At 40.3% G+C, this 22,120-nt stretch overlaps 1 protein-coding gene and 1 pseudogene across 2 annotated transcripts; one reads left to right on the forward strand and one right to left on the reverse strand.

Annotated features, from left to right (window-relative positions):
• Positions 1 to 812: 812 nt before the first annotated feature.
• Positions 813 to 10,047, forward strand: LOC148328869 (retinoic acid receptor beta-like; annotated as a pseudogene). The gene is made up of 8 exons (XR_015845576.1): positions 813 to 1,254; positions 2,195 to 2,349; positions 3,301 to 3,442; positions 6,458 to 6,633; positions 6,829 to 7,005; positions 7,804 to 8,008; positions 8,358 to 8,516; positions 8,836 to 10,047. The product of XR_015845576.1 is annotated as a retinoic acid receptor beta-like (transcript).
• Positions 10,048 to 11,501: 1,454 nt separating this feature from the next.
• nek10 (NIMA-related kinase 10) lies at positions 11,502 to 21,885 on the reverse strand. The gene is made up of 29 exons (XM_088306698.1): positions 21,782 to 21,885; positions 21,578 to 21,669; positions 20,217 to 20,277; positions 19,998 to 20,092; positions 19,228 to 19,323; positions 19,063 to 19,147; positions 18,947 to 18,988; positions 18,220 to 18,298; positions 18,040 to 18,107; positions 17,520 to 17,599; positions 17,248 to 17,334; positions 16,962 to 17,186; positions 16,228 to 16,231; positions 16,128 to 16,173; positions 15,937 to 16,058; positions 15,649 to 15,751; positions 15,494 to 15,569; positions 15,239 to 15,368; positions 15,086 to 15,156; positions 14,689 to 14,896; positions 14,134 to 14,203; positions 14,010 to 14,066; positions 13,886 to 13,931; positions 13,309 to 13,340; positions 13,141 to 13,232; positions 12,960 to 13,070; positions 12,770 to 12,869; positions 12,655 to 12,695; positions 11,502 to 12,176 (listed from the first exon to the last, which is right to left on the reverse strand). The coding sequence occupies exons 2-29, from the start codon at positions 21,667 to 21,669 to the stop codon at positions 12,072 to 12,074; spliced, it is 2,424 nt and encodes an 807-aa protein (XP_088162824.1). The 5' UTR covers positions 21,782 to 21,885; the 3' UTR covers positions 11,502 to 12,071.
• Positions 21,886 to 22,120: the final 235 nt, after the last annotated feature.

A 22,120-nucleotide genomic window follows, 5' to 3' on the forward strand; every position in this document is an offset into this window, starting at 1 on the left:
TGCTTTCCATCCTCTGCTGGCCTTTCAAAAGATGGCCTTCTTTTGTTTCGATTTAGGTAACAATGATGGATTAAGGAAATATTCCACGCTGCATGTGGGAAGTTGTTATGCTTACTGCAAGAGGCGAGCAACAAAATGACATGCTTAGGATTTTTAAAAAGAAGGCTCAATCTTAAAGAATACATTTTTTTTAATGTTTTTTTTGTAACCTCATAATTTTATGAAAATCACATTATTTGTTAATAGATTAAAAATGAAATAATGACAATAAAATATTTGATTTTTTTGTAGGTGTAGTAAAGTCAAAATCCCCAGGTATTAATTTTCAAGTAAGAATGAGTATAATTTATTAAAGTAAGTATTAATAAGAGGAAAAGTCAGATTTTCACAAGGACAAATATCATAATCATACAGAGGTATAAAAATGGTGCAATTGTACAAGTATGAAGTTATTTTTTTTTTTGTCAATATTGTGAGCCTGGAGACATGTCTTGCTTTGAGGGGGGTGTCTGACAAAATCAACAATTAATAAAATCATAGTTTAGTCCAAGTAACAAGTCGTAGTGCAAGGAAAGAGCTAAAGGCATACATTTGTGTTAAAGCTCATACTTTATTTTTTTTTTCTTTACATCTAAATTATTTTAGTCAAAATACTACAAATTTTCCTGGTAAGCCTATTAAGTTGTGCATTTTTTGTTTTAGTGTCGACTTCGTCCTGCTTTGTAGTAGTTGTTTAATGTGATTAAAAAAAATAAAGAAATAAAGAAATAAAGAAACAAGATTCAAAAGCACTTGGTCGAACGTGCTGTGACGTCACCGCGGGTCATTTGAAGGTCAGCGCACGGAGGCGGTTCACGCAGAGTTCAGGCCGTGTGCGCATGGACTCCTTTTTCCCTTTCCCTTTTCTTCTTCTTGTATTCCTCTAGTGGACGCGTCCAACTTTTTTCTTCGGTCCAAAACAAACTCTGCTACTTGGTCTCCATGGCGCACTGACACCGTCAAGGAAAAACAACGCCATCGCCAACAATAATAAGCGCATTAAACATATTTATTCTAAGACAGAAAAGATGTTCGACTACATGGACTTGCAGGTGTTCGGTTCGCCCAGCTCGGAGCCGGCGAGCCCGTGCTCGTTGACGACCGGAAGCCCGGACAGCTCACGCCGGCGCCGCCTGGAGCGCCACTCGGAGCACCGCCGGGGGCAGCGACGCAGCGCGGCCGACCTCCCGGAGCTCTTCTCCGGACACTGGCAGTGTAAGTACACCGGCTGCGTTCTGGAACGAACCCGAACCGTACTTGTCTTCTTTTCTGCTCAAGAAGTAAGAAAATATGGCATCACGTCATGATGAATGTCGTGAAATATGCAAATGTCTGCCTGGCTGTCACTTGAAATGCACAAAATGAATCATCCATCCATTATCTGAGCCGTTTATCCTCACTTGAATCGAGAATCAAGTCTGTTTTAAAAGTCTATTCATTTGAAATTCTAACCCAAGATAGATTACCTGAATTAAATCCCTAATTTGAAACCCCAAGGGAGGCTAAAAACCCAAACTTTCAAACCCTAACTCCTTTTAGTTCCCCAAATTGAAATCCAACTATTAAATGTTGCTCTAATTTGAAACCCTAAAAAAAATGAAACCCCAAGTCTGATTTGAAAACCTTAAATGGACCATTAATTCTAATTCGAAACCCAAACCGTGGTTTAAAACCATACCCTTGGCCGCAAACCCTGACTCGGGTTTCAAAGCATCTTAATCCGGGTCTAAAATTTGTGGTCAAAGCAATTTCGATATTTGGCAAAATATAAATCCAATAACCACTTAATCGAAGCGTTAATAAAAAAAGTATCATGAATAAAATTAGTTACGACAATAAAAATGTGAATAACAGTCAGAACATTTTATAAAACGTTGTTCTTTAATACTTAATACAACAGAAATAAAAATCATTTGATTTGTATTTATTTTATTTTGTTTTCTGTTGCAAGGCATTAAAAAAAACTAATGAAATCGGCCAATTTGAAAAGAGCTAATATCAGTCTAATAATTGGTCGAGCCCCTACTTAAACCACAAATCTAAAAACCTGGACTTGAAACCTTAACCCAACCTCAAAGCCCAAACTTAAAACCCTAACTCGGACTTGAAACCTGAATTTCAAACGCTAACCGTTACTTAAAACTCCATTTTGCAGCCGTGGTCAGCCCCGGTAGTTTGTCCAGTTGCGAGCATGCGCTGAGCAACTGCGCCGCCTCGCCTGCGCCACCTCGCACCTACAAACCCTGCTTCATCTGTCAGGACAAGTCATCGGGATACCACTACGGAGTCAGCGCCTGCGAGGGCTGCAAGGTGAAGCAACGCTACACAACGAGACCTTGACTTTCCGGATTCGAGCTGAAAATTGTTCTCCCTTTCACTTTTCCTACCAATTTTAAATCATATGAGTCAAAAACAAACACTTTGTCCTGTTGTAACTTTTGGAAGCATTTCCTCCCGGTCTTAGTAGAGCTGCGTCCGCCATCATGCCTTCGACACATGGATTACTTTACATAAATGAGCCACTTTGAAAAGGTTGTTACTCTGCGGTGTCGCAGAGGCTTTGCGTGTGTGCGTGCGTTCATGTGACCGTTTGGCTGCGTCAGATGGAGTCAAACGTTGTGACCTTTTATGTTCGATTGGCGAAGCAGACAAAATAAGGACACTCACAAAGAGCTGCTGTAGGCCACAACTCTCGGCCAGCCAGAATAAAGAACAAGTCTGATGTCACCTATTAGGCCACGCCCCTTAAAGAGACATCCAACACACCAATACTACAGTACAGTCTTCCCATGCATATTCACAAATTATTATATTTGCAGAAATTTCGGGGGACTCTAACTTCCTTTGGCAACCTTTTGTGGCATTTGGTGTATTTTGAAGTGACTTGAGGAGCTTCATTTGAACAAAAGCAGTGTCTTGCCGCCATTTTGTGGCTTCACGGCATCAAGGGAGTATGTTGAAGTGAGTTGAGGGGCCGCAATTAGACTCAAGTAGTGCCTTGCCGCCATTTTGTGACATCATGGTGCCAAGGAACGATGTTGAATTGAGTTGAGGTGGTTCATTTAGACAAAAGTAGTACCCGGCTTCCATCTTTTGACATCCTGGATAATTATAAACCTTTCTGCGGACCGTCAGCAGCGGAATATTGCATTTTATATTAATTTGAATTCAAGTCGAGGTCAAAGCAAACCTGGAGTTGCTACATTGAGTTTAGCGGCGGGCTAGCTGCTTTCTAATGTAACGTTCCCCTCCCTTGGTCAGGGTTTCTTTCGCCGCAGCGTCCAGAAGAAAATGTCCTACACGTGTCAGCGAGACAGGAAGTGTGTCATCACCAAGGTGACCAGGAACACGTGTCAGTACTGCAGGCTACACAAGTGCTTGGCTGTCGGCATGTCCCAACAATGTAAGTGCAAACGGGCACACTTTTATGACTAGCGTTAGCATTAGCACCACAACGACACACATGGAAGACGCTTAATTAAAACCCTATTTTGAAACCATAATCTGATTTTAAAAGTCTAATTTGAAGACCTCGCTCTGGTTTGAAGACCTAATCCTGCCTTCACACCCTAATATAAAACCCTAACCCTATTTTGGCAGTCTAATCTGAGCTCCTAACCCAGTCTTGGAATTTGAGAAATCCTTCCCCAGGCTTTAAACTTGAAACAATAATCATTGTTTTCAACTCTTTCCTAATCATATCTGAATTTGAAACTCTAACATTTACTTGAAAGGCTTCAATATTAAACATTTAATCACTCCAGTGCATTTCATTCATGTCTTAGAGCAGGGGTGGGCAAACTTTTTGATTGGCGGGCCACAATGGGTTCTAAAATTAAAAAAAAAAAATGTAATTTTAAATGAAAGCATTACAACAATATATATGTCTTTGAAAAACCACAGCATTTAGAAAATCAAACATTAACAGGGTTTATTCTTTTAATTTTTTTCAAGTTCGGCGGGCCGGATTAAAACGTTCAACGGGCCGCATGTGGCCCCCGGGCCGCAGTTTGCCCACGCCTGTCTTAGAGTAAGCATCAGACCTTGACAACATGAACTCATTGGCTTCTCACTGGGAGCTTCCCTCGACACAAATGCGCAGGCACGCGCATAGAGAGACCCGTAGGGGTGCTTGGGCACCAGCCCCTTAGCCCTGAGTGACAAAAGTGCCCTTATATCGTTACGTCATCCACATTTAGATTTAAAACCAGCCCTTCTGTCATCATTTGAGTCTTTGAGAGAGCTGTGTCCTTTGCTGATCTCCCGTCAAGTTGAGCGCTTCCTTTCACAAAAGATTGTTGCGCCACTGGAAACATTATGTGGCTGCTGGAGCCGTGTTGCCTAAACACGCTCGAAAAAATGGAAGTAGGGCGAGGGGGAGACGGGCGTATGTTAGACAACACTCGTTTAGGCGTCTATGCTAGCGTAAGGCTTAGCCTCGTACTGTTACGGACGTTATATTGTCATGTCGGAAGTGTCACAAAAATTCTATCAGCGTTTTTCTGACCGATATTGCGATTTCTATTCGATTTGCGATGTTCTTCATAATGTAAGTTTTAAACAGCAAAATGTTTTACATTTTGTACTATTGTACATTTTCTTTGTACGTAGAGGTCAGATTATGTCAATGAAATCATAAATTTATTAAGAAATATAATTTAGAGATCTATTATTGTGTCGATCTCAAAACTCAGTACTCCGTGGTGAAAATATTTTTGATGAGATGATAAATATTTAATATACGTTTAATATCTCTTTGTCATGATGACGTCAGCCGTTTTTGTGTTCCGGTCTGAGCGCGTCTGCTAAATTGCTAACGTAGCCGTCGTTTTATTTTATGTCTTAATACATATTGATTGAAATCCAACATTTGTGTTCATAGCTTTTTAGCTCCGCCCTAACGCGTTTCGAGTCAGCCTTTTTTTTTTTAAGAAGTCCACTGTACACCTAAGCACTTATTTTGGGTCAAATCTGTATTTCACATTAGCGATTAGCACGCTTAGCGCCTCCTCGTTCACTTCCTCGTTTAAAACGTGTGACCTGCTTTGTGAGCGAGAGACTTAAAAAAAAAACAAAAAAAAAAAACTTTGAGATTTTGGTCCCAAAACGATAAATCGTTCCGCCCTCGTAGCTGCCGTGATACATTCTTGTTTTAATTTGTAACTGTTTGCATGCTAAACGAGTGCCCACCTGCCTGACATGCACAATAATCTCAATCTATTTATTTTCATTTATTTATTTATTTATCTCTATTTACTTTATTTATTTTTTTAATTTTATTTTTTTAATTTTTTTATTTTTTTTTCTAGTTGAGCACCTGTCCCGAAAAATGTATGCACCTGCAAATACGTGTTAGTGACCCACATATCGTGCGCACGTGTGTGTGTGTGTGTGTGTGAATTATGTAGCAGCAGGCCTCTGTCATTGGCTAAGCCGTGGCCACATGTCGCTGAGGCGGGCAGGCTGTGGTATATTACATAAGAGCGGCGTCACATGGTGCGCAAACACACACACACACATTCAGGAAGATGGAATAAGGACGTAACATGAGCTCCTCACATTGGACTCTGAACACACGGCAAGCGAAGAACAAGAAGAAGTAGGGCAGCGTGGCCTGTTGCGTAATCGCATCCATACACATGTGCCCCAGTCAGTAGGACAACGTGGGCCATTGGGCTTGCGTTACAAACGGGTTGGGCTTTAAAAACAAAAGTGTCTTCGGTTTAGTACCGTTTGAGTTATGAAAGACGTATTTGAGTGAAACATGTTCATGTGTTTTGGTTACATATTTGTCGGGGTTACAAATGTTAAAAATTCAATGTCAAATATATTTGTGATTTACGAGATGTTTATTATACCAGCAAATTGATCCCTATTTATTTTAATAGCCCACTTTATCGTTTTAATATCAAATGCTGACTCAAAAGTATAAGTAAGAAAGAATTAAAATTGACATGAAATTTTAACGTAAAAATTGAGCAATTTTTCATAAAGGCAATATTACACTTTTTGCATCTAAATATTTAATTCAAATTTCGGTTAACATTTTACTTTCACATTTAGCAAAAAAATGAAAACAATGCATTAAAATTAATATTCAATTTTATCTTGACATTTTATTATTTATTGAACAATAAATGTCAAATTAAATTAAAATGACTCATACAAACAACCATTAAAATTCTCCAAAAAATGCATTAAAATTATGGAAATTAAAAGCAATTAAACTAATATTATACATCAACATAATTAAATTTTCATTTGAAAAAAATCTGTAAAAGTTTGATGTTTAAATTTAGCATAAAAACTTTACATTAAAGATTTGCGCCCAAATTCCAATAAAAACGCTTCATTACAATTTAGCGTTCAAATAAACAATTAATATTTGACATATTGTCATGTTGCTTGCTGGCTTCAGCGGTGAGGAACGACAGAACGAGTCAGAAGAAGGGCAAGAAGGAAGACGAAGTTCCGAAGGTGGCCATCGGCGACACGTACGAGATGACGGCCGAGCTGGACGCCATCGTGGAGAAGATCTGCAGGGCGCACAGGGACACGTTCCTCCCTCTGCGTCAACTCGGACAATACACCACAGTGAGTGTCGGCGGAATAAAAGTAGTGCTTTGGCGCCATCTTGTGGCATCTATGTACCTTGGAACTATGTTGAAGTAAATAGAGAAGCTTCAGTTTGACAAAAGTAGTGCTTTGCCGCCACCCTGTGGCATCTTTAAGGAATTATAAAGTTTTTAGGGGGCGTGTCAATGACTGGGATTTTGGCTCCCCGTGTAGAAGTCCAGCTCTGAGCAGAGGGTCCGGTTGGACTTGGGTCTGTGGGACAAGTTCAGCGAGCTGGCCAGCAGGTGCATCGTCAAGGTGGTGGAGTTTGCCAAGAGAGTGCCCGGATTCACCGGCCTCAACATGGCAGACCAGATCACCCTGCTCAGGGCTGCCTGCCTGGACATGCTGGTGAGAAGCCGCTTCCCACTTTTTACCAAATGGGATTAAGGTTTGGGGGAAATTTGGTGTAGGACGCAAAATAAGATTTTTTTTTTTTTTTTGGTAAAAATAAAATTTTATGTATCTTGAATAAATTGAATGTCAATCCAGAGATCGTTTTTGTACACTGGATGAAATTGAAAATTTGGTTAATTTTTAAAAACTATTTGAACGAGTCAAAATGTTGTCATTTGATAATGATGACATTTTGGTGTGTCAATTTGAATCTGGTTCATCTCTCTCATGCAAACGTGTCAAATAGTTGTTCACGAATCTTCATAAAATTTTGTGTGAAACTTTTAAGCCAACTGGATTGTTTTAACACTTAGGACAAAAGTCAAACACTCGACAAATTGCTCCAACGAAAATATTTTTTGTACATTGAAGTGAAAATCTAAATTTGGGAGATTTTTTTTATTTATTTATTTATTTTTCTCCCCCCCCCTCCAAATGATGAACCGTCTAAGAATCTTGATGAAGTTGGGTGTGTAAACCAGAATTAAAAAAAAAAAAATAAATAAAATAAACTGTGACCATAGCAAAGCGAAAGGCAAATTGCTCCAAGATGCAACAAGAATGTAGCAAAGCCCATGTCTAAATACAAAAGAAGTGCTTTGGCGCCAACCGTAAAATTGCGAAGATGCTAGAGCGTATTCTACTGTAACAACAAAATAATCTAAAAATCAAAAGGACAAGCTAACTAACTTCTGTGGAATCCCCTTCAGTTTTTTGCGTCACGTTTGGCTTGATTGTCTCCTGCCTGTTGAGATTTTGAGGATTTGTGCTCGCTACACACCGGACAAGGATACCATGACCTTCTCGGACGGCCTGACGCTGACGCGAACTCAGATCCACAACGCCGGCTTTGGGCCGCTCACGGATCCGGTTTTCACCTTCGCCGGGCAGATGCTGCCTCTGCAGATGGACGACACCGAGAGCGGACTTCTCAGCGCCATCTGCCTCGTCTCCGGGGGTATCGCATCCTCTTGTCAATACACTTGGAACCATCATCTGACCATAAAAATATTTTAATAATATTTTTGTGTCCGTTTACTCGCAAATTGATGTATTGAGAGTAAAAAAACTCAAACACAAAGCTATAAAAGTAATCACCAGTTTTTGCTGCATATTTAAAGGATATTTAAATTCTTCCATGTTCAAGTCATCTGTCTGACAAAAGTCAGCTAGCTTAATGCTAACAGGTAATGTGAAACGCCATAGATGGGCTAATGGAAATTAGCATGGATGTGAAATAATTTCTCCACATTCAAACACACATGGAGCAGCAATTAATTAAAGTTTTTTTTTTTTTTTTTTTGCAGATCGGCAGGACCTGAAGGAGCCGTCTAAGGTGGAGGTGCTACAGGAGCCTCTGCTGGAGGCGCTGAAGATCTACTCGCGCAAACGTCGGCCCAGCGCGCAACTCCTGTTTCCAAGGGCGCTGATGAAGATCACAGACCTACGCAGCATCAGCGCCAAGGGTGCCCAAAAAAAAACAAAAAAAAACGGCTTCTCCAATTTTTGGGGTGCAAGTGCCACTTATAGGAAATAAACCCCTGCACAACTAAATGCCATAAAAAAAGTTGCCTTTTTCTGGGAAAAGAAGTCAGAAGTCAGTCAAGTAATGTTACAAAGTTTAGAGAAAGGAATTTGTCATTTCCATTTGTTTCGAATTTTTACCATTTATTCATTTTTTTTTGCCAGGTATGCCAGTAATTCGTATTACCAAGTAGTAAGCTCCATCTCACTCTGAGAAGCACAACTTGAAAGAGTCCCGTATGTTTTGTTTTTTTTTTCCAGGAGCTGAGCGTGTGGTCACCCTGAAGATGGAAATCCCGGGCTCCATGCCGCCCCTCATCCAAGAGATGCTGGACGAGGTCCCGGAAAACAAGGACCATTAGCCAACTCTCGGATGCTCGAGGGACACGCTCGTCAACTTGACCATCTCAGGAGACAACAGCTAAAAAAAAAAAATTTTAAAAAAAGCTAACCTTTTCTAAGATGTTCAGCTCATGGATCTGTTTTACCTCATGGGATATGTCAGGGTACACAGTAGGTGTTCGTTTCTGGAGTTCTTGCTAACACTTTGCACCTTTTCCAGATTTAAAAAATTGTCGTGAGGCATTCGGAACTGTTTTACGGTTCCGTTCCATTCGGTACTCGAATCAGTTTAAATCAGAGTAGCAAGTTTAACATCTGCTCTGTACCACTTTTTGGCACTGTCAAAAAAAGGGGGCGGGGCTAGACACTAAGAATGAGTACTTGCAGTTGGATAAAAAAAAAAATATTGTTGATCTTAGCTTGGGATTTTTTACGAGGTTTACATTTGACAAGTTCCAAGAATGTACATTTTTGGGGAAATATTTACATTCCATTTGAATACTGTTCATTTGTTTGTATGTTGCGTTGTTGGAAAAACTGAACCAAGACTGGTGGTAATTGGATTTTTCCAAAAGAGGTAAAAAAAAAAAAAAAAAAAGATTCCGAGGTGAGTTGATAATTGACTTGCCATGTGGGCCTGTGAGCACACGTGAGCAGAAATCACACACAGTACCTTCAACGTCATGGCACTTATATGGAACGTCAACACTCAGATACTTCTCAAAATTTTTGGGATGTGGAGGAGAATTTATTTATTTTCCAAGAGCCCCCTCATAATCTTAACAGCAATTGACTACCATGAGGAGGCCTATCATAAGAAATACAAATTTTCAGGAAAGAAGTCACGTTATGAGAATTCCTTCTAGCGCGAGGAACTTGTAATATTATTAGAATAAAGAAAACAAATTAAGTGAAGCAAAACTATTTTATTATTATGGTAATGGTGCAGAGCGGGAACTGTTCATTTTCCATTGTATCAGGCAACTAAGCTCAGCATTTCTCCAGGTGTTCCGTTCAGTCGAAAGAGGCGTCGCCATGGCAACCCATTAACAAACGATCAAGCCTCAGCTCAAGAGCAGCTTGCTTAACAATGATGTGTTCTTTTTTTGTCATTAAAATATTTAACACTCACTGACCTCTGCTGACTGTATTCATAATGCAATACACTGCCCTCCTCGGGTGAAACGAGGCATTACATGATACAAAATGCACTCCTTTTAGAGTTTATTCCATGTTTTAATAATAATACTCTGATTCACCGGGAAGACAATATATAAGTCGTACAAACAGCAGTTGGTGCAAAGGTTTTATTTTTCCTTGGAGATTAAAGTGCAAAACTGAAGAAAGTGACAAACCAAGATGTGACTTGATATTGGTGCAAATAAGAAAAGGCCTGAGTAGCTTATTAAATGAGTTCAAATGGTCGATGTGTATTTGTGATTCAAGAAGATGAATTTGGACGGCGCTCGCTTCTTTTCATGGCCTCCCTTAAATCAACACAAAACATTGAATTTATTCTTAATCGAGTTCTTGGACAAATGAAGCGTTAAGGACAGTTTCCAAAAGCACATTTGTCTCCCCCTTGTGGCCTCAGAAAATATTGCTTACACAACCAAGTCTTGACAAAGCCTAAATTAAGCATTTATCAGTGGTGGGCCGTCAATGCCTTTTCTCCTGGCCTAACACAATACAAAACAAATCATGACCATATTCTTCACATTGATGTCGTATTATATCCTAGTGTTGAATTTTTAGGTTAGAGTTTTTTTCCAATCAGAATTCAGCTAGCAGATTTCATAATACCAGCGGCACGCACGATTCTTTCGATCCAGGAGATACAATTGTGCGAGTCTGTTCAATGTGTGTGTGTGCGTGTGAGAGGGGCGTTGATAGACAGTTGCGAAAGCCAATCAAATCACGAGTTGATGACAGTAGGCCTTCCGGCTGGCCTTACGTTGAAGGTGATGAACGCGTCTTGTGATTGGATACTGACTCGTGAGGGGCAACGCTATGCGGAATCAACACACCTGGAAGTCCTAACTGGCGACGGTTCGAAAATCTAAAATATACTCTTACTTTTTTAAACCACAATGGCTGAAGTAGAGAAACGTGTGGATTTAACTGCAGATACACTTGGGGGCCATTTTCAAGACGGACCTTTCAAGAGAAGCTAGGTCGCCAACACTCCGTAGTGTGTAAGTCTTTCTGAATATTATTTCTCCAGCTGTAGTGTCAGAAATGATGGCAATATGAGGGGGATTTATTCAAGTCAGACTACGACTTCACTGAAGGCCTACGCGTGAAATGCACGGCCCGCCACTGCCATTGATTATATCTAAAACGTAGTTGTTAGCGAGTATAATTATTAGGTAAATTCCAAAAATGTACTTGTTACATTTATTATTTTCATAAATTTACAGTCACACTCACAACTACTCAACCCTGATGGAAAATTATATTAAATATTCATGTATTAATCAACTTGTTTTAAATATATTATTAACCACCATTATTAGTAAAATAATATATAATAATATAATATTTTAGCAATTTATCATCACAAAATAATTCAACCCCCTTTTGCAAATTACATTTGCACATAATATTAGTTTTTAACAAATTAAAATCTCATTTTAAAGATTGAATTTAGATCAATTGTTATTTGATCACAGTACATGAAATCAATGTCATGCATAATTCTATACATTTACACGCAAAGATCTCATTCAAAATTATATTTAAGTATTATGTGTATTTGAAGTATTATTGAGACTGTGCATCTATTGTAATCATGAGTACGTATAAGTTTTTTAATATACCATTTTTACTTTCTATGTATCATTTAAGTATTTTCATATATGATTGTAGACATGAACTTTTTTTTTTTTTTTTTTACATTTCTATGTTTACACACTGCTGTTACAAATTAAATATAGGTTCAGCAAAATTCAAATCACAATGCAACAACACAACTACCTATTGATATATGTCCTGGCCTGGTGAGTGTGCTCGTGTTTGTGCCAGCAGGCCTGACTATATGAGCTCATTTCCTCTATAAACTTGGTTTTTTTTTCACTTCTATTTGAGTCTGCGCTTTCACACACGCACACGCACACCCCCAGGCACACGCACACACCAAGGAGTGTTTGTGCAACCTACTTGCTGCCCACACAGGAAGCAGCTTGTTGCCATGGTGACACGCACTCGCCGCTCTCATCATAGTAGTAGCCACTCTCATCCAGCAGCTCCTCTACCACTGCCTGAGGACAACCACGTCGGGGCGTCAGGAACATCAAATTTGATCAAATATTTTACTTTATAAATCTGTAAAATATTATCGAGTTTTAGCGGTGGTGCAAAATATGAAACATGCTCGCGGGTGATATTTGTTCAATATTTTTTTTTTTTAACTTTTACATCCGACATTTGATAACAGAAATCTGTTAACCATTATTAAAATTGCCGTGTTAATTTTTTCCCAACCGCCGCAGATGACAACACAAAGTAAAAGGAGAGTCAACCATTTTTTTTTTTCAAACATTTCGCCCCTTTTGTTAATAATGCCTTCATTCCTGTGACAACGAGATGCTCCAAAGTGACAACACAAGCCTGCGGTCAAGTCTGGCGTTCTGTGCTTTGCGTTGGTGCACTAAAGGCCATCAATGAGGCACTCTAAAGCAGCCACCAGAGTCCTTTTTTCTTTCCAAAAGTATCCCTACTTAAAAAATTTATTTCTACCTGCATCTGCTCATACGTGACTCCTTCCCTCAGATTGTCACCTATGGGAGGCAGTAGCACAATCATTCTCATTATTGGGACCTTTTTTTTCTTCTTTTTTTTTCATAAACCATACCCGAGTCTTCATCAGGGTCTCCGGTGAAGGGAAGTACCACAGGCCACCAGTCTGGACTACCGGAACCAGACTCCATCAGATCACATGACGCCCGGACCAGCTTCAGGAATGAAACATCACAGACACTTCCCCTTTTGAAATGTAGGCAGGAAACCATATTTGTCGTCCAAGTGGAGGCTTAATGACCAACCTTGCTGAGCTCCGTCTTCAGGTTGTGCGGGTCACTGCCAAACTGGAACAGCGACTTCTTGAAGCGTTCTACGAGCCGCCTCTTGACGTTGTGACGAGGAGCTGGAGGAAGCTGGAAAGGGGAACAGATTTTAAATGAAGTTTTGATGTGGGAGGAGAACTAGCCAATGGTGAAAACGGACTTGAGTGATGAAGAGCACTTTGTGCAGCTGCACCAGCAACTTGTGGATTGGGTTCTCGATCTGGCGAAGGTTCCTCTGGGAGACGCAGATTCCTGACACGGGAAAAATATACAGGCCAAATTGAGATCCTCAAAGTCGTTACAGGAAATAAGCGCATTCAAAACGAACCTGATTTCGATTTCACCTTGGCTAAATCCAACCTGAAAGGACACGAAGAAACTTTAAAAAAAGCAATTTCGATAAGGATGGATTTACAGTGCATGGTTGAAGAGATACAATTCTGATTTATTTTTGCTCGCAATTAAGCACAAATGGGATATTCGTTAAAAAAAATACGCTAATGAAAAATATTGGTCAGTTATTTTCAACAGGTAGGCCCAGCTTGACTGTGGAATTCAGGTTTGAAAACCACTGTAATGACCAACCAGCTCCATGTTGAGGGCGCTGTTGCATCGCTTTGGGTTTGACCTCAGCACAGCTTTTGAGTTGAAGATAAAAATTTGGCTCTGAAGCTCGGCTTGTCGCGTCGATTACGACGAAGAGAAATGACAAGCCGTTGAAAGTTTAACCACCTCGCACTCAAAACGGAGTGTGTCGTTAAGTAAAAGACAGGTGTGTGGAATATTAAATTACATTTCTAGATGTGCATAGAACATAAAAATGTACATAAATCCGATGCATGAGAGGAATATGCTACATTCGAGGCATGTGCATCATTAAATATAAAGAATAAAGGTTGACTTGCCCACATAACGCTAGATGAGGTGGAGCACAGGCGGCAGATTTTGACCCTGAACAGCGTAAAAAAAAAAAAAAAAACTCTTAGGAGTATAAAAGCTTGTCAAACAAACTGCAGACATGCAACTGACTGTAGCGTCGTCCTTGTGCGTCTTCAGTTTCTGCTTCTTCAAAATCTGAGGCATCCTCTAAAAAAAAAATATTAACATCTATGATAATCATTGTGTCACCGAGTCTGTTATGAATAGTCGTTACCTAAAGTGAGATTCTCTTCAATGCTGCTTGGGGGAACGTGCACAAGTTCAGCTGTTGAGAATGCTTGTTTCTAGAAGCACAGTGGAAAAGTTTATCTTAAAAACTTACACCGCTCTGGAAGCAACAATTAAATCGGGCACATAGTGTACAAACCAAACAATTATTTTTTCTTCCCTTCCCAATGATTATGTGGTGTTAAGGGATTTCTCTTCATCAAAAAAAAAAATTGTCAAAGATGCAGGCTAACATTCTATTGGTGTCAAACTCAAGGCCCGGGGGCCCCGATCAAGCCCGTGATATGGAAAAAATGCTTTTGCTATCAAGTTAACCTTTTAAAATAAATTGAAAAATAATTGAACAATTGCAAAAAGATTGACAATTTCGCCAACCTTACGCAAGCATTTCCCAGTTAAGTCATTTACTACCAGCCAAGTAAAAAAAAAAAAAATTGACGTATTTAGCCGTCAATGGCAGTCAATGAGTTAACAGTCGGGCTTTGTGGTGTTCACAGTTGCTATGTGTGTGCTCTGTCGTGCTCCAAAGAAATCCAACTACCTGAGTCAGGACTGAGCAACAACAGCTTTTCCCGCTGCCGCGCCCCTCCAGGAAGTACCTCTGCGCCCGTTTCCTATCGCGTTCGGCTCGCTTTTCCAACACACAGTGAGAACCGTACAGAGCGTCCATCTGCCTCATCATGAGGTCGGCGATCCGGGAGCAGACCGCCACGATGTCAGGACGTCGTTCTGGGTCTGGACTCAAGCACCTGTGACGTTCACAACACATGAAAACAATGTGGAATAGATTGACGCTGAAAGCGGAGTGGAGAAAGTAGAGCGCCACTTTTGTTGAATTTGGCTGCTGAAACCGCACAATGCGTTGTTCATTCAGAAAAAAAGAGAAGAAACCTCAGAGGATTGTTGAACTGTATGTGCTAATTTAATAATACTGGCACCACGTAATCATGTCCTCCAGCCTTTCAGAGTAAATTCCGTCTTCCAGAGGCTCATAGATGGCCTCAACTATCTACAGAAACACAAAAATGACCACACTAAAAATTTGGATTCTCTCACACAGTCGTTTGTGTCTGTGTGTGTTTGTAGGCCACCTTGCTGGCCAGCGACAACATGTTGTTGCTGTAAAATGGCGGCTCCAAGGCGGCCATCTGATAGAGGATGCAGCCCAAGGCCCAAATGTCCGCCTTCTCGCCGTATGGTTCGTTCTTCACCACCTCTGGACTGACACACAAGCATGCAACCACACACACACACACACACTCCTTGATTAGGCTTTTTGAATTCAATAACGCACTTTCTTAAGCATAAACGCTTCTATTTTGAGAAGTTAGTGTGCGTGTTCCCACCAAGAGTACAAAATGGTGCCCACCACCGAGGTCATCTTACTGTTCTCCTGCTTCTGTTTGGCCAAGCCAAAGTCAGCTGCGGGGCGAGAAGAAAAAGCGCTGAAGACCAGATGAAACATGTGTGACGTTACCGATTTTCAAAGGAGGAATGTTACTGATTGTGACTTTCTCGTTGTCGCCCAGCATGATGTTGTTGGCTGTCAGGTCGCGGTGGACGATGCGTTTGTCCTTGTGGAGGTACCGCAGGGCCAAGCACATCTGGGAAGGACGTGACATTTATTGGACACATTGTATATATGTGTGTGTGTATATTTACACACGCATATCTACATACACACACATGTATACAAACATATAAACACACACACGCAAACACACACACACACAAATATGCACCTAAACACACCGTAATCCACAAACTGGATCCTCACATAGTTTGTTACCTGGATGAAGATGTTCCAGATCTGTTCCTCTGCGAAACTCTGCTGCTTCTCCTTCAGGGAGTTGCAACGTTCCAGCAGAGGAACTCCCTCGATCAGCTCCATCACAATATACAGCTTGTCGTCTAAGGGCGAGCCAGTCCACTCAGCATTTTGGCATTTTGTTCACGGTGATTGGCAGATGGGAGCCTCACCTTGCAGGAAGGTCTTGTAGTACTTGACGATATTCGGGTGGGCCATCTGTAAAAAATGTTATTCTCTTGTCTGTGCTGTTGACGATGTGTGATGACTGACCTGACTGCAGGGCCGCGTTGTCGGCAACGTCGCGAGGTCCGGGCTCCTCCCTCGTATGTTCTCTGTGGACGCTGCTGGCGCTGGTGCTCGAAAGCTTCTCCACGGGCAAGCGGTCGCAGACAAACTGTCTGTCACTGTGAAAATATGATTCCTGCAGCCTCTTTTTTTTCGCGTGTATATTGTTATCCTTATTTTGAATATTCTTAACTCATTCAACCCATAAGATGTATATATACGTTTTCAAAATTGTAGTACCCGCCTCCCGAAGACGTATTTATACGTTTTTGTTTTTTTTGGGGCGTCAGAGCACCATATTTTTATATCTTTAGAACAAAATATTCCGTAGGTCTTGCAAAATCGGTCAAAATCCAGAAAAAAAAACCATTGTGATTGAGGTGTTTCCTCTTGTGAAAACGGCTTGGATTAAATGAGTTAATTACAGTTTCAATAGTGGAAGGCAGCTTTTTTTTTCAATTTAATTTTGAAATTTAAAATTGGTAGAATATTTTTTTTCCCATTCCAAATGTGGGCTGTACAGTTACATTAGGCACAATTAAATTCACAAATTCAAATTTGTATCTGCATAAAAAGTATTAAACAACAACTTTCAGTTTACAAATGCTGCCCCCTAATGGTTTGGAGTAGATATTTAGCATTAAACCAAAACTATTTACCTCTATGTCTTCACTTACAGGTCAGATCATTAGGTACCCCAACCAAACACCAGCGCTCACCTGCCGAGTAGTCTTAAAAGCGTGTGCACGCCCCCCCAGCTGCGCACCTCCCCTCTGGCGTGGACGTCCTGGCAGATTTGCACCAGGATCCAGGCCACGCTCCACAGCAGTTTGAGGTGGGGCTCGTGCAACACACTGAGCAACACCGGCACAGCCTCAATGTCCCTCAGCTCATCTCGGACACGTGGCACCGGCGAGAGAAGCCTCAGTAGCTCTGCGGCCATCCTGGGACAACGCCGTGTGAAATGATGTAGAACTTCTGCTCAGGAGATTAATTTTAACCAACCTCTTGGATGACAGGTCGTAATCCTGGAGGATAACCACAAGGTTCTCAATAATCGGAAGCTCCCCGATCTCAGCTCTGCATTGTGGACTGGAGGAAAATAAACATGTTGATTGGGGGGTGACCAAAAAGTGACAATGGGGGGGGCATGCCCATCCCTGGCCACCATGTAGTTCCAGCACTGATGGCAAAACATAGCAGCAAAAATCTAACTAGACCGAAAACAAAAACAAAAAAATCCAGCATCCAAATGGAAGTAGTAGTCACGATGTTACCTTTCCGCCAAAGTGGTTAGCACTGTGAGGGCACCAAGCAGCAAACTGCGATCTGTGGTGGACAGCAGCTTCACCAGCGTCTACCAGAAGAGAAAAACAGAATAAAAAACATGAAAAGATGTTGAAGGTCTCAGATGACATTCTTCAAATTTTTAGAGATTATCCTTCTGTGATAAAACAAGACCGCTATTCATTTTGAGCGGAAACAAAATTGCTCCAAAAGTCACTGTCGTCAATTGCATCAAACAACAAAGAAAAAAAAGAACATTTCTCATCAAATGTGCGTGGTAATTTGATGAAATGAAAAGATTTTTAAAATCATCTGTTCAAGCCAACCCCTCGCAATATTGCATAAAAAAAAAAAAATCATGAGAGAATATTTGGAGGCGTTCCTTAAAGGGGCGTGGCCCAGTGAGTGACATCAGGACCTGGAGTCATATTAGCCGGTTAGGCTGCGCGTGAACGTCTGGGCGTGAGCTGTGGCTGACAGCAGCTCTTTTTGAATTATACGGCATCTTACCATGGGAATACCACTCTCGATGACCCAGAGCCGTTGATCGTCCACTGCAGACAGTTTCTGGAATATATCTGCACAGCAATCAGTACAACTCAAAAACAACACACTTGGACTGTAATTATTGTTTTTTTTTTTATTTGTTTTTTATTTTTATTTTTTTACATTTTTAAATCAGGTACTCACACGTCATGGTGACCAGAGACTGTGCCGCCAGCGCCGATTGGCCACATGTTAAATGCGGGTCAGCAACGCACTTCATACACTGACACAGCAGACAAAAAGAAAACATGTCGATTCATTGAAAGACTCGAGAAATCAAAGTTTTGTTGTTTTTTTTCATTGTTCTAGTCTAATAAGAAGATGAAACAGGCCAGTTATTAAAATGTCACATGAAAAAAAAACGGTGAAAGATGTCACACTAGCACATTAAAAATGTAGCAAAAGTTGAATGCTTTGCGATATTACACCTTTATTTATTTATTTTTTTAATATCTTACTAATACTAATAGGTCTTGACTTTAATGAGAATAATGCCAAATTGAGGACTAGACTGTATTTTTTCTTTAAATATTTTTAAACGTGCAGCAAAAATAAAAAATAAAAAATTAAATATAAAAACCTACAGCACAAGTATCAAATTTGAGGCGTGGGGGCCATATCTGGCCCTTGATGTCATTCCAAGTGGCCTGCAAAAGCTTGCTGTAAATTTTTTTGGTCTTCCTGCCAAATGTAAATGATTATGATGAGAGAATTACTACTCAAAAAACAAAATATGAGATATGGGAAGAAGAAGAGGAAATGCCTCAATCTCAAGCCACTTGACTAGTCTGCAAACAAATGCAATGCAGCTCAACTTCTGCCCAGTTTGGACATCCCTGGTTTAACCCACTGAGATTTATTTTATTTTTACCCTGGCAAGCAAACGGACGCCTTGGAGACGATGGAAAATTTTCTGCAAAGAAAAAGACATTTCGATGAGCATAAACCACCTGGGGCAATATTAACGACCTCTCGTAACGTTTTCACCTGGTGCAGAGGATCTCTGATGAGCAAACGCAGGCACAGCAGCACTCTGAGGGCCCAATCGGGCGGCGCCAGCTCCATCCAATCACTGCACAGGGACGAAAGAAAAGACAAATGACTTTTTATATCTACTGTGTGATAGAACCAACACAGATTGTTGTTTTTTACCTGCAGAGGCGGTTGTTGACCAGCAAGGTGAGGATGTCTGCAAAAAGCTTCTGCAACGGGTGGCTGCTAAAACATCTCAGCTCTCGATAAGTCAGGCTGAGACAGGACATACCGTAAGCTTCTAATTTTAAATGTAACCTCTTTTTATGTTATAGTGCAATGACACTTTTTAAAGATTACAACAAAAGGACATATATTGAAAAAAAATATTTTAACACACACCCGAAAAAATGCAAGTATAAAATGTATAGAAAATATCGCATGTGTTGTAACGACTGTGTATTTACATGTGCATTTAATGTGTTTTGAGGGGATATTATTTTTTTTAGGCATTGTAGCTTAACTTATAGTGCGTATGGGCTGACTGATTAATAGATTTTAATTATTACTTTTTTTTTTTTTTACAACAGTGACCTCTCGCGTAGTTGCGTTTTGGCATTTTTTTTAATTCACGTATTCTCAAATTATATTTTGGAACCAATTTTCGCTAAAAACTCACTATTCACTTCTCACTTTGTTTGTGCTCAGATACCATCTGGTGGCATCGTGGTGCCAAGAAATGATTGTGTAACTTTTTAGGGGCTTGTCATTGATTTTTGCCAGGCTCAATCCGTGTGACCTGTAAAAATAGTATTTTAAAAAACGCAATCTAGGTGGAGCGAGCGAATATAAACTTAGCGTTTGAAAATAGATTGCAAGGTGAGAGCGCAGCTGCGTGAATTGAATTGAATTAAATGAGACATTTCTAACATTAATGTGGTCATTTGAACCTGAATTTCTCCAGCTCGGAGGCTTCCCCATAGTTGTCTTTGGGAGGGTGCGGGCTGTGGAATCTCCCGCCGCCTGCTTTGCTTTGACCCAACACCTGCAAAACACACGGAGCAACCCACTTATTGTTGTTACACGCACACACACACACACACACACACCTGAGGAAACATGAGCCTCTTTGTATCTTTATCCAAAGGGCCTGCTTTGTTTTCCTTCACCTCTTGTTTGGGGCTGCTTTTGGCAAGCAGGGCCTGAAGCCTCCTCAAATTACATGGTATCCTGCAAAAACATTTTTTTTTTTAGTCAAAGTCACATCTCACCTTTCCTGCATTATGACAGAATACGCTCATGTCATTCAACAAAAAAAAATCTTGCAAAAAAAAAAAAAAAAAGCCTTGTTTTTAATAGTCTGACCAAACTGGAAGACCCGACATAACAGGTAAGTAATAAAATGACGCTCTTGCTAGTATTTGTGAAAGTCTTAGTGGCCCTGGAGACAACACGGTGCTAAAGCAACATACAGTAGAACCTACACGGGACCACACACAGAATCCAAGAGAACAAAGACAAAGTATATAAAAAAAAAAACATCACAGCACCAACATAAAAATGGCACAAAAAGTAAATATATTTGTGTTTGGTTGGTGTAACAATAATTTCTGGCAATCTTATACTGTTGGAGAACCTGTTTCTTTAAAGCACGCCACGCTTGTAAGGAACATTCATTGATGGGATGAGTAGCATGCCGAAGCATGTGGGTTGTGGCAATGTAAAATTTGCCGAATCGTCTCTGCTGAGTCCAAACAGTTTAATTCGCTGCCGCCATTGACTCATTTTGTGAGGCGGGCGAACTTTATATTCTCTGCTGCTCATCGCGCAAACGCACATTCGGTCCAAATGTGGCACAGATTAAAATGAGAATAAACATTTAACATTTATTTCAAAAAGCATTCAAACAACCACAAAGAAATGTAGCACTTTGTTCTTTTGTCAAACTATTGAGGCTGCACACACTTCCCAGCATGCTTTGCAGCGCTCTTTGTAAATAGTTGGTCGTGGACCGAGCTAAACGTTGCACTTTATTTGCTGTTTTATGTGTGTCTGTCTTTCAAGATGAAAGAACAAAGAGGGAAAAAAAGGGAACATTTCAGATGAAAGAGCAGAAGGGACATACTGTAAGCTTAAATGTCAGTTCCAAAGGGTCAGTCAGTGTGTGGAAATATTGGGTGTGAGTTGTGGCCGATAGCAGCTCTTGAAATAATGTGCATTAAACTGCTATCATCGGTGGGAATAAATCAATGCGACTGTTTCACACAACAAAAGACCAACGCAGCTTCATCACAATACTAATATAAACCCAAGATGGGGTCAGCAGAGAACCAAAATAAAACCACAACACAAAGTACTGACCTAGAACCAACACACACCACTCACTGAAAACAACATAAAGCCAACAAAGAAACAGCACTACAAATATGATATCCTGTGATTTTTCTTTTAACATGATGTCATGCATATTATTTTTTAATGATGTCACGGACACATAGGAGACCACAGCCTAGAAGGCGCCTGCGCTTACTCGCTGTGAATTCCTGTGGATTTCAAGGCTTGTTTGTCACCTCGACTGTCTTTTTTTACTTGCTTGGACATTTTTAAACTTGTTTGAATCATCTGTGGAGGTAAACACAACGGTTGTATTTAATTAGCTACTATGGTGTGCAGTAAGGTTAATTTGGCTAGTTAGAAGCAAATCAATATTGTCAAACTAAAAGTCACAGCTTACCCTTCCTCCATTATCATAAATGAAAATCTGCTTTGTTGTTAGCAGTCCATCCAAAAAGGAAATCCTAATATTGACAATAAAAGGACGCTCGAGACAGTAGTGGAAGCAGCGACAGTCCTGGTTGCCATGGATACAAGTAACGCGTCGTATTTCTAAATGGGAAGCGCTACCAACCGAAAATCTGAGACCTAAATGATGGACAGTTATCATTATATTTTTATTATCAGTATTGGTTGCATCATCTATATGAAATAATTGTTCATTATAACTTATAACTATTCTCTTTGAAGATTTGAAAAAAAAAAGAATGCTTCCTGGGGTGAAAACCCCGCGAGACAA

This window comes from Idiotropiscis lumnitzeri, chromosome 10 (assembly GCF_059441095.1).
Source record: "Idiotropiscis lumnitzeri isolate Australia: NSW breed Sydney's pygmy pipehorse chromosome 10, RoL_Ilum_1.0, whole genome shotgun sequence".
Classification (NCBI taxonomy): Eukaryota; Metazoa; Chordata; class Actinopteri; order Syngnathiformes; family Syngnathidae; genus Idiotropiscis; species Idiotropiscis lumnitzeri.

Coding starts and splice junctions, on each gene's coding strand:
- nek10 (XM_088306698.1), bottom strand. CDS start 21,669: ATGATTCAAACAAGTTTAAAAATGTCCAAGCAAGTAAAAAAAGACAGT. Junction 15,157..15,238: donor TGTTGTCGCTGGCCAGCAAG/GTGGCCTACAAA, acceptor GTGTTTCTGTAG/ATAGTTGAGGCCATCTATGA. Junction 12,870..12,959: donor TGAAGACGGAGCTCAGCAAG/GTTGGTCATTAA, acceptor TCATTCCTGAAG/CTGGTCCGGGCGTCATGTGA.